This window comes from Antechinus flavipes, chromosome 4 (genome assembly GCF_016432865.1).
Source record: "Antechinus flavipes isolate AdamAnt ecotype Samford, QLD, Australia chromosome 4, AdamAnt_v2, whole genome shotgun sequence".
Taxonomy (NCBI): Eukaryota; Metazoa; Chordata; class Mammalia; order Dasyuromorphia; family Dasyuridae; genus Antechinus; species Antechinus flavipes.
The window spans coordinates 261,278,382-261,293,419 of record NC_067401.1 but is presented as its reverse complement, the minus strand read 5'-3'; the positions used below and the strand labels follow the sequence as shown (position 1 = coordinate 261,293,419).

Here is a 15,038-nt window from a genome sequence, read left to right as displayed (position 1 = left end):
GCCCTGATTAGCATTTAAATGCCTTCATGTCCTCCCTCTGCTGACTTTCAGATCTTATTCTTAAATTTGTACTCTTTGATTCAGAGACATTGGCTTCCTGTTCCACCAACAAGTCACTAAATCTCTGAGTAATCTCTGAGCACTCATTCTAGTATTCATCCTTGTCTATAATGCCCTCTTTTCTCATTTCTCCCTCCTGATTTCCCTGTCTTTTTTCAAATCTCAGTTAATGCCCTACCTTCTACCTCTAAACTTTCTGAATTCCAGAGCCATCCCATTTAATTATTCCCTATTTATCCTACATATAACTTTGGATTTATTTATTTGCATGTTGTCTCTCACATTAGATTTTAAGCTCCTTGAGGGCAGAGATCCTCTTTCGCCTCTTTTGTTTTTGGTATCCCCAGTGCTTAGTATAGCATCTGGCAATTAATATATGTTTGTTAATTTATTACTGTGTTGCCTTCCTACTTTAGGCCAGGCACTGTCCTAATTGCTGGGAATAAAATTACTTTTAAGGAGATTACATTCTAATGACAAATGTACAGCTATTCTATTATTTTGTTCCTTTACCCTGTTTCTTCTCTTTTCCCTTACAATAGAATGCAACTTAAAATGCTGGTTTAATTACTAATTAGCTAACATTAATTGTTGCCTTAATCTGACCTATAGGACTTTGCAGATATTGTAACCCAGCCAACTCTAGAGGAAAAAATGGAAACTGAAGATGAGCCAGTGGAGGGAGCAGACAAGGATGCAATTTTCTTCTCCCAGAGCTCAATGCAGGCTGTGATGTTGGTACATCAACAGTTGTGCCTGAATTTTGCACGATCCCTCTGGTACCAACAGGACTTGCCATCACATCAACCTAAACATTACTTCAGCTTATTTCTGTCCTGCTATCAGACTGGCGCATCTCTTGTGACACACTTTTACCCTTGGATGGGTATGTTGTTGTATTTTTATTTATAGTATATGTGACAGCTGATAGAAAAGACTAAAATGGGAAATTAAGCTAAAATTTGTACTTAATACTATTCATTTAAATATGTCTTAATAGATTAATTTCTTTTCCTAAAGAAATGAAATTGGTTAGATCCAAACTTACTGCATTTTAAAAACTTAGAATGTTAAGGAATTTTTAATACTTGAGTACTTTGAAAAGGAACTTAAGATCATAAAGGTTGTTTTTGTGTTGGGTGATAATTTCATTCCCATAGGTCTTTTCACTGTCTTTATGTTAAAATCTTTGTTTCAGTGTTTAATATAAAAAGATGTCATAAAATATTGTGATTTAGGGGATAGATGACTTCACAACTGGGTGTTGGGGCATTTGTAGATTCTTGGTGTATTCATATGTAACTTCTCTGATACTCTACCTACTTCTGCTCCCTAAATTAGAAGTTCCTTTCTTGTTAGTCAGAGCAACTATAAAACTGACAGGTCAAGTCCACAATCTAAATGATAAAACAGTATCTCAGAAACTGGGAGAGTTTGGAAACATCTTTTAGACATGCTAGTAACTATCCATATCCCAGAGCTGACATGTTTTTAAAAAAATTCATCAATCCTAGTTTTTTTTTTTTTTTTTTTCCCACCTGATGGCAGCTTTACTGTTTGCCTATCATGCCTTTGGTTAAGCATCTTTCAGATCCTCTATTTAAAAAATGAAATGAAAAATTCTCTTGGATCAAGTAGAGACTCAGCCCTAATGGTCATCGGTCTCATTCTTGTTATCTGGTATTACAGGCACAGAAGTGAATGACAAGCTTCTGGGCAGCCAGCTCTTGAGTAGTACCCTCTTCTATGATACTCTTTTTGAAGAGGCACCCTCAGACCTGACTTTGAAACCTGATGGTCCATATGACTTTTATCAGCACCCCAACATAAAGGAAGTCAGACAGTGCCAGCCTGTGCTGCATGACTTCACTGAAGAAGTAAATCGACTTCTAGAGGACTGGCCAGAGCACCCAGCCCTCATGCAGGTAAGTCCCATCAGGTCTGTCAGTGGCAATCACATATTGTAAGCACATGCTCAATGATGTTTTCCTTGTAAAAGTTGTTTTTTAGTGCTCCAGTTCATTGAATATAAATTAACACTGTAGGAGCTAGTTATTTACATTACATGCTTGACTCTTGTCAAAAGTCAATTTTCTTTTTTAGTTGGGAAAAGTTCCATATTTGGTTCTGAATTCCATTCTGGCTTTTCATCTCATTATTCAACTAAAATAATGTGTTTGTTGTTCTTAAATGATCTCTTATTTGCCAAATTTAATGGGTTTTTATTACCTATTCCTTTTTGACTTCTGAAACATTTGACACTGACAACCTTCTCTGTCCACAACGTTTTTTTACTCTGGCTTTTTGGGAATGCACTCTCTTGGTTGTCCTGTATCTCTATCTCAGTCTTATTGTTCTTAATCAATGTCTTTCCCATTAACTAGGTGTTAAGTTCTGTTTTAGGGCCTCATTTTTTTTCTCATTACATTCCCTCATTGATACTGATATTACCAGCTCCTATAGGTTCTGTTATTATCTTTATGCAGATGATGTCCACGTGTATATATCTATCTTCAAGTATTTCTTTTGAGTTTTCTAGTTCCACATTATCAGCTGACAACACAAAATATTGTACTTGATGTCTCATAGGCTTCTCAAATACACATTATCCAAAATAAGTCATTCTCTCTTTCTCTCTCTCCTCCTTCTCTCCCTTTCCCCCTTCTTTCCCTCTCCCTCCCCTGTTTTTCCCCTTTTCCCTCTATCCCTGTTCTCTTCCCTCCCTCATCCTGTCTTTCCCTTCTTCACCCTCCCTCTCTTCCTCCCCTCCCCCCATGAACATTCCCTCTTCTGAATTTCTATATGATTATTATTGTAAGCATCAATTCATCAGAATTCACCATCTTGCTGTTATCTTCAATATATTTGTTAGTTGCTCGCTATTCTTGTTCCTTTGACCTTGACTTTACTAGCATAGGTAGCCTTTTGTCTATTGGTATTCATCTATCTCCACCTAGAGTTAGCTTCCTACTTGTCCTCCTTTCTGTAAGTTTCTTTATATATTTGAATATGGTAAGTGTACAAGAGAAGAATGGTATAAAATCTAATGGAGGAGAGATCCCCCCATATCCAGTGGGGGATATCAGGAAAACTTCACGAAGGAGGTGGAATTTGAATTAGGCCTTGAAGGATAAGGCAAAGATTTCATCAGTTGGAAATAAGGGAACATCCTAAGGATGTTCCATAGGGAATAGTTGGAGAAAAGATGTGGGGGTAGGAAATTATGGAAGGCTAGCTAGTCAAATATGTCTGGCACAGAATGCTTAAGAATATTCTGCCTGTTAGTGCTTATACTTAGATTCACATGTGCCCTATATTTTTCCTTAAGTCTATAAGAATAATGCCATTGTAACTTCGAGATTCTTTTGCTGACTTAAATGGTATTCCTATGAAAGATTTGATCCAATTTATCATATATTATCTGGATTTCAGAGCAAAGTCAAATGTGCTCAGCTCAGAAAGGGCTGGCTCTATTGCCTTTATTGATTTTTTTTTTTTTTAGTGTTCCTTGCTGATTTTAATGCATGAAATAAGAGTGTTTTTAAAACAGGAAACATAGATGATCTTTTAATTTCAAGTTCTCTTAAGTATGTTGTCAAGAGTAGTCATAAGATAATCACTGCCTGAAACTTAATATATTTTCTTCTAGCTTATGGTTGTGATGGACCGAATCCGAAGCTTCCCACTCTCTAGTCCTCTTTCAAAGTTTCTGAATGGCTTAGAGATTCTTTTAGAAAAATCACAGGTAAGGTTGTTATATTATTAAAGTGTTTTTGCAAGGGGCAGAGGTGGTATGTGGCACAGGTGGGCAAGATCATATTTTCCTGTGATTGACATAGGGAACTCCCCAGGAGCAAACCCCTTCCCATCAATTTAGATCAGCAGCATTCTGCACCTTATAGAGTTAGAGAACTGTCCGAGGTATTCAGATTTAAAGTGACTTGGTTAGGGTTACCTAGCCAGTAAGTGTCAAATGGAGGACTTGGAACAATATGTCTCTGAAACATGAAGTCTTATCTTACATGTTATACTATATATCATGCAAACAAAAGTAATTGCTACTTATTTATGGATATTAATACTTCATATTGCATATATAATTATGTATTATACACAATTATTGTATACTTATTAAATGATGTATGGAAACCATTGCCAATCATTATTAATAACTTTCTAGGGCTTGTGTTACACTGGCATAGCCTTTGAGAAGCAAGGTCACTTCTGTGCTATGACTGCCAGTACTGGAGTAGGACTTTAAGTAGAGGTTAATAATCCTACTCTCTTATAGATTAGAAGATCAAAGCCCCAAAAGATTGAGTGAATATGTGAAGTCATATTGTTAGTGAGTGCGGGAGCCAAGTCTTGGACTTCGCTCTTTTTTTCCTAAGCTCATCACTCTTTTCCAACTGTTCTTCATTTCGCTTTAGTTAAGCAAAGTTTTTGCTTTTTAAGACTTTATTGTTGATTTATTCAGAAAAGAGAGCACAACTTGTTGAAAGAACTTAAATTTACTTGGTGTTTATAAACATACATTAAGACTGAGTTGGTTAGCACATTTCCCTTTGAAGGTCTTTTTATACATTGCTCCTTTAGCACCAAAAGGAGTTCTATATCCAAAACCTTATCCATTCCCCACCTGGCTGTTTATAAATTTGTATTGAATTTTTTAAAATGACAAAGATTGTAGGTAGGTAAAATAGTGCAAATTCATTGCTACCACTAGAAAAACAGTTTAAAAACTGTGCTCTATTAAAAACCATCTCTTTCTTGTACAGAGAGGTGATATATTAGGGAAGGAACTAATCAAAGGAGGAATGGCCATTTTGGATTGGTGTTCTCTTATCAAAAAATCACTTATCTGATAAAGAGCTAATTTTGTTTCCTTTAGGACTGGGAAGAGAATGCTAGCCGAAATCTGTCCTTACGTAAACACCTTGATTTGGTCAGTCATCTAATCATCCAATGGCGTAAATTGGAGCTTAAGTAAGTGGTAATAATGTCTGCCTCTCAGTACCCTAATCAGTTGTGTAGACTCATATAGAATTGGGGCCTTTAATCAATAATTAGAGACCCATGTGGTCTGCATGTTCATTTAGTTTTAAAAGCTGATATTATTTATGTTTCGTAAACACACAAATGATTCTGCAGTTTTTTGAATAGAACTTTTCCAAAATGATCATTGTATTTTGAAATGGCTTCTCATATACTGCACATGGGTTTTGACATATTATCAATTTAGTAGGAACTAATTTGAATCCCCCACCAGATCTGGGATTTCTCCCAAATATATTTACTTGGGAAAAGAGCATAGTGGTATTTGACACTTGCTTCTTTAATCCAAAATGTGTTTCCTAACTGTCAGCCCAAAATGTATTTCCTAACTGTCAGCATGGGCCTTTTTTTCATGTTTCAGATGCTGGTCCTTGAGTCTAGATAACACCATGAGAAGGCACACAGAAAAATCCACCAAACATTGGTTTTCTATATATCAGATGCTTGAGAAACATATGCAAGAGCAAACAGAAGGGAAGGAAGGTAATAATTTCTAGTACATTATACTTTGTCAATTTCTTTAGAGCAGAGCCTCACATATAGGGTATATAAATTCATTTTTTTTTTAAAATAGCCATTGCATTATCCTGAACTACTCACTTATACTCACCTATATATATAATCCTTTGTCAAATCTGGCTCTTTAATATTTTTAATGCATCATCTTTTGCACCTGAACCTTTTTCTGTATTCAAATACTCACACCTTAATTTAGTCCCTTATTATTTTTTGCCTAATGTTATAACAGTCTTTTCATTGGTCTTTCTGTCTCAAGTCTCTTTTTATTGATACACACTGATAATCAAAGTGATTTTCCTTAACTATAGATCTGATTATATTACTTTCTTACTAAATCAATTCCAGTGTTTCCCTGTTTGCTCCAGGACTAAATATAAACTTCTGTTTATCTTTTAAAACTCTTTATAATCTGTCTCCAAACTGTCTTTCCCCATTATTATATGTTGCACTCCCTTCCTTGCTAGTACAAGGTCAGCCAAACTCAGCTTCTCTGCCTCTCAGACATGCCATGCCAGTTCTTTTCTCTTTGTCTTTGCCCACTTGTGCCTGAAATATACTTCCATCTCACTTCTGCCTTATGAAATACTTTTCTTCCTTTAAGACACAGCTCATTTGCTACATGAATTCTTTCCTATTCCTCCCTCCCCAACTGCTAGTGTCCTCATGTTTCCTCTCTATCTTTTTTCTTTTCCTTCCCAAACTACCTTGTATCTATTTTGTATTTGTTTGTTTTTATTCTCTTTTTATACTTATGTATTAATTTATCTGTCCCATTAGAATGTAAACACTTTAAGACTAGGAATTTCTTCTTTGTATTTATATCTCCAGTGCCTGCCTCTTCAATACCTTGGACTTTTCAGGTGTTTAGTAAATGGTAGATAGAGCTTTTCCCAGCATGCTAGATTTAGAAGATAGTAAATTTGAAGTGCATTGACAGCCCTTTGGCCCTTCAGCAGATGAAAACAAATTTATATCCTACCCAGCAGGAATATTAGTTAAAATTGACTGAGGTTAAACTCCTTCCTCAATCCACTTAAGTGAGGAAAGGTTTCCTTCCAGTTTTCCAGGGTGTGGTTTTAGTGGTAATTGTCTGGGCACAAAAATTCTTTGTAAGGTTTTGGATTATCATTATTCCCATCATACTCATTTTGTGGACGTGTGGACAGATTTTAACAAATTTGTCAAAAAATCCACACTGGAAAATTTAGGCCTGATTACCAGATTCCCCAGTCATGTAGTCTGGTACTTTTTGCATCAGATTACAAAGAGTCTAACTGCTATCAGAGAACACTTATTCTATTTCATATAGTCAACCCATCATTATGAATGGATGAAGTACCTTCATTTTAGACACTGTATCAAGTGGTGGGGGGATAAAATTAATCTCCACTCTTAAGGAACTTACTTCAGTGAGAACAGTTACATACATAAGTTTGAGTTAAAAGATTTCATTTCATGCTTATATTATGCCAGTTCCCAGTTCTGTGTTGAAAAACTTTTATGACTAAATGCCCCTTTTTTGATGTTAGATGTGCTAGAAATACATATACTTTTGTTTAAATTCTTCCTAGAATGTGACAGACAGATGGCACTGACAATGTTGATCAGTACTTTACAAGCTTTCATTGAAGGAGCTTCCTTGGGAGAATTCCATGTACGACTTCAGATGCTGTTAGTTTTCCATTGTCATGTCTTGTTGATGCCACAGGTGGAAGGAAAAGGTAAGAGTTTGGTTCTTTTAATATATACATATATTATTCCTATATTGCATTAGAGAGACAGCAAGAGAAGTGGATAGAAAGCTGGCCTGGAGCCCAGGAAGACCTAGGTGGCTATGCAATCTTGAACCAGGCCCCTGACCTCCACATAATTAAGGTAGCTCCAAGATAGGGGTGGTCAACAATCAGACTAATCTGTAAATTGACTCTTCTCCCTTCTACTTCCTCTTTCTATCCCACTTCTTTTATGTTTTTAAATGAAGCTTTTTGTAAGCTGTAGTTTACTGACTCCTGGTCTAAGAGAAGCAGGATAACTTCTAGTTTTGATTTGTTTTTTACTTGTGTGTTTCTATGTTATATGTTATATATTAAAGTTTCTTCACTGAGGTTCATGTACCAATGAAATCTCAGTTATATTAACCATACCATTTTCCATGTAATGCATTAGTAAACTAGCTTATGGGGGGAAAAATGTGTAGATGACATTTTCTTCTTTGGATTTACACTTTATTTTAATTCATTTTAAAGTCCATTGTCCTTGAGTCAGATAACATAAAGAACAATGACAGAATGATCTTTACTGAAGATGTACAGTCTCAAGGACTTTGCAACATCTTCATCAGAGAAATTTGAAATTTATGATGCTTCCAACTTTAATGCTATTCATGAATTATAGTGCTATGAAGGAAAGCTGCCTTTTAGAAACAATTGTTACTCATTTTTCTTTTCTTTCTTTCAGATTCACTTTGCAGTGTTCTCTGGAATTTGTACCATTATTATAAACAGTTCTCTGACAGAGTTCAGGCCCGAATTGAGGAGCTTCGATCCCCACTGGAAAAGGAGCTAAAGGTAAAAGAAATATTTTTCTTGAGCGATTCATCAGAACACTTTAGCAAATGCAAAATTATTTTAGATTATTAGGAAATCTTAAAATCATCAAACAATCTTGAGAATTTTATTGAAGAAAAGTAATTTAGGGAAGAAGAGGTGGCTAATATAAAACAAGATAATAAAATGTGGATTTTTAGAGTTTATGGTTTCCAGTTTTATGTCACAGACCCTCCACTTCAATCCCTTATCATCTTATCTTCCTTTTAAACTTGGATCAGCAAAGAATATTGTTTAAAAAATCATAGATTTAGTATCTAAAAGTATTTTAGTTATCTTGCCCAACTACCTTAATTTCAAATCCAGAAAGGTCATACAGGTAGATTGCAAACTGAAGTCCCGTGTCTCTTAGTTGAATATTCTTTCCACTGAATCAGACATCTTCTTTGACATAGTTTTGAGTTTCTTATTACACATAGATTCCTTTTTTGTTTAAGTATGGTAATGATAGCAACTGACCAATTCTCTTATTCCAGTGGTAAATTCTGTGGGATATAGATCCTATATATCTGAAAATGGGAGTACTCAAGTGGATCATTGATTTTAATTACCATTGCATAATTGCTAAAAGAACATAGCATCCTCTAGGAGTGGGCATCTCTTCACTTATGAGAGAACTGGATTTGTCTAATGTCACATATAAAGCTTAGTGGCTTTTCTCTAAAGCTTTTTTCAGTGGCCAGCACTTGGGCCTCCAGTTTGCAAATGAACATTGGACTTGTTTTTGAGTTACAGAGCAAAATGAAGCATGATGCTGCAAAGAGAGGGTTAGTTTGGAGTCAGAGGACTTGGGTTTGAAGGTGGGCTTTGCCATTTTACTACCTCTGGGACTTTGAGCAAGCTACTTCTTTTTGAACCTTTAAAATGAAGATGTTAGTAGGTGACCTCTGAAGAGTGGACTAGATGATTTCTGAGATAATTTCCATTTCTTAAGTCTGTGATCCTAAAAATAAACTTTCTGCCAGTTTTAATAAATATTTGATTTTTGTTTATATTATAGGAATTTGTTAAAATCTCTAAGTGGAATGATGTCAGCTTCTGGGCTATAAAGCAATCTGTGGAAAAGACACACAGGTAGTAATAAAACTTTTGGAAATTTGAGTTCAATTTTTGTACTGTGCAGAAGTAACCACAGTCCACGTGGGATAGTGTTAGGAAAGCTTATGACACTGGACTTCTGAAAGTCCCTAGATTCTGTTTTTGTTAGTACATCATGCTTTAAGTGCCTACTACAGAGATTCTAATTTGTATCATTAAACCCTTTGGCAATCTGATGATGCTTGTAGATCCTTTCTCAGAATAATGTTTTTGTATGCATAAAAGAATACATATAATAAAATTATGAAGGAAATCAGTATTTTTGAAGTTGTTACAAAATTAAAAAAAAAATACATAGCAACATGCATAAGATCCAAAATTAAAAACTCCTGACTTGGTATTTGCCTCTAGAAAGTAAAAGAATACTATTTTTTTAATAAAATAGAAATAAAATGTCAATGTAAAAGGACATGTATGTTAATTTCAATAAAGATTTTTAAGTACTCTTCTATTTCAAATCATGTTTACTTATCCCCTAATTGCTATCATTGGTTTTGGTCAGGACCCTCTTTAAGTTCATGAAGAAATTTGAAGCTGTCTTGAGTGAACCCTGTAGGCTTTCCTTGGTGGAAAGTACCCAAGAAGAGCAGCTAGACTGTCTACATAAGCAATCAGCAACAGATGGGGAGAAAACTCCAATTCAGAGTCTGAACAGACTGCTGGTGGAAACTCTTGTAGCCAGACCAGGTAGTACCCAGGTATGTATATTCACCGACTTCTGGGAAATTTTCTATTCATTTCTTACTTTTTTGGAATGACAGATTCCTGATATCTATGGAGTTTTCTTCATAACTCAAACAGGACAATTAGAGCTTTCGCAGTATTGTAAAGAAGTTTTTAAGTTTTGGTTGTTTGTCCAACTAAAGGATTGATACGGCAGAGCAGTGAGACATAGCTGCTGGAAAGTTCAGTCTTGGCATAGAAACATGAGTCGGCTTAACAGTTTAGCTTATGGAGTACTCAGTTATCCATGGTAGTGTTTATTCCACTGTTTTGGGCTCTTCCAAAATATCAGTAAAAGTATCCCAGAAGGTCATTTTGTTTCAAATTGAAGGGCCCTTCAGGGCTCAGCTTATGTGCCACTTCATACTAGAAGCCTTTTCCCTTCCATTTAGAGTTTTCTCTCTCTCCTCTCAAATCATCCTTTGTTTACATGCTGGAAAATCACTTTATCAGGACGCTCTTGGATATCTGGGGCAGTTTCTCATTTTGTTTTTGTTATTTTCATGGTTACAAATACCTTGTACCAGCGTGCACTTCAGTCAGTACTTGTTCACTTGGGCTGTCAAGTGTTCCTCATTCCCCTGTATCTTCTCCACAGAATTGTAAGGAGAGCCAGAAGAAAGAAGAATTTAAAAATCTGACACCAAAGAGGAGATAGATAGTCTTTTTGTTAGATGCTGCCTTCCAACTTGGGAGGTTTGTGGAAAGTAGAAAATTCTAAATTAATCTTGCTTACCTCAATTTGATTGATTTCTCCTGAGTGTTTATACCATTCATTTCCTTATGGCCCTCCTCTTTCCCTTCCCACCCCAACTCAGTCTTCTCATGTAACAAAGAAAAATATTTAAGCAAAATCAAGGAGCATAGTAACCTTATCTAATAGTGTCTGTGACGTTCTGTACCAAGAGCTTCTGTTCTCTTAAGTTATAGCAGTTAATCAGATTTTGTCTGCATCTTTGGTTTTCCATTCCTTCCTCCCTTCCTAACCCCCAAAAATGCATATATTAGTTTTATATGTTCATTTCTTGGCTGTTTATTTTAGTCTGCATGAATTCATGAACATCTTCCATGTTCAGAGCTTAATTTTTCAATGGATTCACTAATGCCTATGTTTAACAGGTTACCCCATTTCTATACTTGTTTGTTATCTCTGAGCCATCAGGCAGAGATTTTGATTACCATATGTCCATTTTAGAATTTTAATTCTAAAAAAGACTCTACTCTAACAGATACTTCTGTGTCTCATATTGAGAGACTTGATAACTGAAACTGGTTTTTCGAAAAGCACAGATAACATTTTAGTTAAGCATATAAATGCTTTAATATAAATCTGCCTAGCTTTCAAAAACATCTCCCAACCCCCAACAAAGCACAACACATTGGCTTAGTTATTTAGAGTGGTGTTGCTAATAATACTTAAGTCATTCATTTGACCTCTTGATGGATCGCTTTATTTCAGAGGCCATGAGGCAATTAGAAAGATAAAAGAATGCTGAATTTATAGTCAGAAGACCTGAGATTGAATCCTGACTCTCCTGCTTACTGCCCTTGTGACCATGGCTAGGGATAAGAACAACAAAAAAATAATAATAAGCTAGTATGTATATAGTACTCCTAATGTTTGATGGTGCTTTTGCTTTATGTATGTTTTTTCATCTGATCTTTCCAATTGCCCTGTGACATAAGCATTATTATTATCATCACCCCTGTTTTGCAGATGAAAAAACAGAGGCAGAGATGAATAAATTACTTATCTTTCACAGAGCCAGTTAGAATAAGTCTTCCCCTGCTTCCTAAGTCCAATATTGTAGGGACTGCACCATTTAGTCAGATCTTATCCATAAAAAAGAAGGCTTGGGCTAGATACATACTGAGATCTTTCTATCTCAAAGTCTAGTTATTTTAACACTGAAAGTAATATCATAGGTTTCTTTTAGCATTTTTGGAGGAAAAAAATGCTTTCATCCAATTCCTTTTTTTGTTCAAGGTAATCATTGTGTCAATATTTATGTTTACAGTCCTGAAGATTCATGGTGTAAGAATACCATGTCTAAATAGCATCCACTACTGTATGTCTGCGTTTCTAGGTCAAGAGACACACATTGTGATTTTCTTACTTGCTTTTACCCCCTATACTTAAGAAACTGACATATTTATATCCCTAAGACATCAGAGGTGCTAGTGGTATTTAACACTTGAGACTTGTGAATTTGATAGCACTTTATTGCTAGCTGGTTGTGATCTGCTTATGATCTGCTTAATGCAAATTTCCACCTTTGTTTTGCAGACTGTGCTTCCTGATGCTTGCCAAGACATCATAACTTTCTTCTCGGAGGGGTTACTGCAGAGCCGTTTGCCAAAGCTCACCAAACGAATGAAGAAGATATGTATTACAGTCATAAAGCAGAGCCCCTTGCCTGGCCTTGTGGAGAACCTTGATGAGTTTACAGGTGTGTAAGTAGGTGCCCACAGCAGTAAGGTGGATTTTATGGTTAGGAAATTCAGAAAAACAGTGGGTTTTGGGGTTTTTTTTTTTTTTTTTTTTTGGTTTATTTGTTGCAGGACAGGTTCTGCTGCTTTTCTGTATTTTTTAGAGACCCTTGTCAATGCAATTGATTAATTTTTGTCAACTAAACAATTTAAAGAAAGGAGGAGCAATGGGGGGCCCTCATAAAAGTGAAATAAGTGGTAGTTTTGGGATCTCTCTGTTTAGAACAACAAAAGAGTACCAATCTCTAAATTATAATAAAAGCATACTTCATTGCTTGGTAGTGAATTAGCTTTTGTCCTTTTCTTTTCAGGTAGGACTTGGTAGTGAGATTTGGGCTCTAGGTCTTCAGGAAATACTTGTCTCTTTTATATTTTAAGGGTCTTCTCTTTTCTTTCTTTTTCATATTACTGTCACTTGCCACTGACTCTACCCAACTCTCCCTTACCACAGAGTATATATGAACACCCACATAACATATAACACACACATATACATATTGGCTATGTCTTAAAATACATGCTTCATTCCACATCTGTTCTCCATATTCTTCCATAAACCTTTTTACCATTAAATCCTTTGAAATCATAATTCATTATTATATTGATCAGAGTTCTCAGGTTTCTCAGTGTTTCATACTTCTTTGCACATTAATTCATACAAATGGAACTTCTGTTGCTCCTTTAAGCATTCACTTCTCCTTAGCTCAAACAAGCTTAAGCCTTCAGTTATATTGTCTTTCTCTGCTTCTCTCCCTACAGGTGATGTCATTTCCTCTATATGTGAACTACAGGGCTTAACTGTGGACCCAAATATGGACAAGGAAAAACAAAAATCAGAAGTTAAACACATTCTTTTGCAGAAGCAGCGGGCCCTATCAGAGCTCTTTAAGTATCTCATGAAAATTGGTGAGTCTTCATTAAAAGGAAACTATATTTCTCTAGTACATTTAATCCTTTTTGTTAGTGTATATATATGAAAAGTGTATGAGAGTGTGTGGGTGTATGCATATATACATGCACAAAGAAAATCAGTGTTGTGTAATAGATAGAGGAATGGCCTTGGAATTCATAACACTTAGCTGAGGGTCTTGACTCATAAATATATTGTCTCAGTCACTCTGGGCAACTTATTTGATCTCTCAGTGCCCCAGGTCTTCTTTAAAACCTCTTTAATTGCAGTGACAATGTGCAGTTCTTTGCCATGAGTTATATGGACAACAGTGGCCAGGAGGATTATACAGTTCCTGGAATAACCTCTATCTGAGGTATACTGCAGTACAAAGACTCTTAATAAATATTTGTTAACAACCTCAAACAATTTAAGAACTCTCATCAAAGTAATGACCAATCATGATTTCAGAGGACAATGGTTATATATGGGCATTGATTCATAGGTGATGGACTCAAGGTGGAGAACAAACATATATGATTTTTTTTGTTTGTCTATGCATATGTGTTCAAGAGTTTTCTTTTTTTAGCGAGGAGAGGTAGGAAGGAAAGATAAGGAATCATTATTAATTTAAGAAATTTTCAATTAAAAAAAATACTGTTGCTTATCTGCATTGATAAATATCTTCCTCATCAGAAAATCCTTCTGCCAGTGAAATGACAGGTTATAAACATCCCATTCCACACTCTTCCCACTTCTCCCAAAGAAAGAGATTAAATAACTCAAGGGCTGAGAGTGTGGGGGTATGTGATGACAGGTAATGGTCTACAAATCATTGAACAGTAATATTGTTAGATTTTTGTACTCAATTTCAATTTTCTGTGGGCAGCTCTCTACTTTTCTTTTACTTTTTACTTTACTAAAGCATGAACAGCTGAGGAACTGGATTAAGAATGTTTGATGATTTTTATTTTCTTAAACTCATAATAAAAATTTGTTTTTTAAGGTTTGTCCTATCGTAAAGGCCTTACTTGGGCTCGTTCCAAAGACCTTCAAAATATTCTTCATTTGCACCCATTAGATCTTCACAGTGCACTTTCTATTGTTGGCAACACACAGGGATCAGATGCAAGGTTTGTACTTTGGTTAGAATTTGGCTATGAATTATACTTGAACATGTATTCTGTTCAAATGATTAAGTTGTCTTCTCAGGAATTCTTACCACTATCTTCTCCTCTACCCTATTAGTTCTGTATTTCTCTTCAAAATCCTAAGTGTTTTTGCAGAACTATCCATCTTTTAAGATGCTTTGTTTTATAGTAAAACCATCTGTATTCCTCTAAACTTCTTTATTTTTAAGTAATTTTTTGACATTTGTTAACCTTAGAAATGATAATAATTATAATGCAGAGAACATTAGCAAGATAATAAGTTCATTTAGAGCAACAACTGTGACTTCCACTTTTGTTTCCATGATTGTTATACAAAATGCTAAGCACACAGAAGGTACCTATTTATTGAGAGAATAAATGAATCCAGACAGTTGGCTATTAGTTATAACTGGACTTTTTGATTACTTGGCTTGGAACCTACTCCAA

At 35.4% G+C, this 15,038-nt stretch overlaps 1 protein-coding gene across 1 annotated transcript in view; it reads left to right on the top strand.

The window, feature by feature from the left end:
• Positions 1-15,038, top strand: part of MDN1 (midasin AAA ATPase 1) — a 178,833-nt gene that overhangs the window by 128,686 nt on the left and 35,109 nt on the right. The window contains 12 exon segments of the mRNA XM_051997401.1: positions 673-946; positions 1,750-1,985; positions 3,710-3,805; positions 4,952-5,046; positions 5,477-5,598; positions 7,206-7,355; positions 8,092-8,201; positions 9,241-9,314; positions 9,841-10,036; positions 12,349-12,511; positions 13,311-13,457; positions 14,447-14,573. Coding sequence (XP_051853361.1) covers positions 673-946; positions 1,750-1,985; positions 3,710-3,805; positions 4,952-5,046; positions 5,477-5,598; positions 7,206-7,355; positions 8,092-8,201; positions 9,241-9,314; positions 9,841-10,036; positions 12,349-12,511; positions 13,311-13,457; positions 14,447-14,573 — 1,790 coding nt within the window.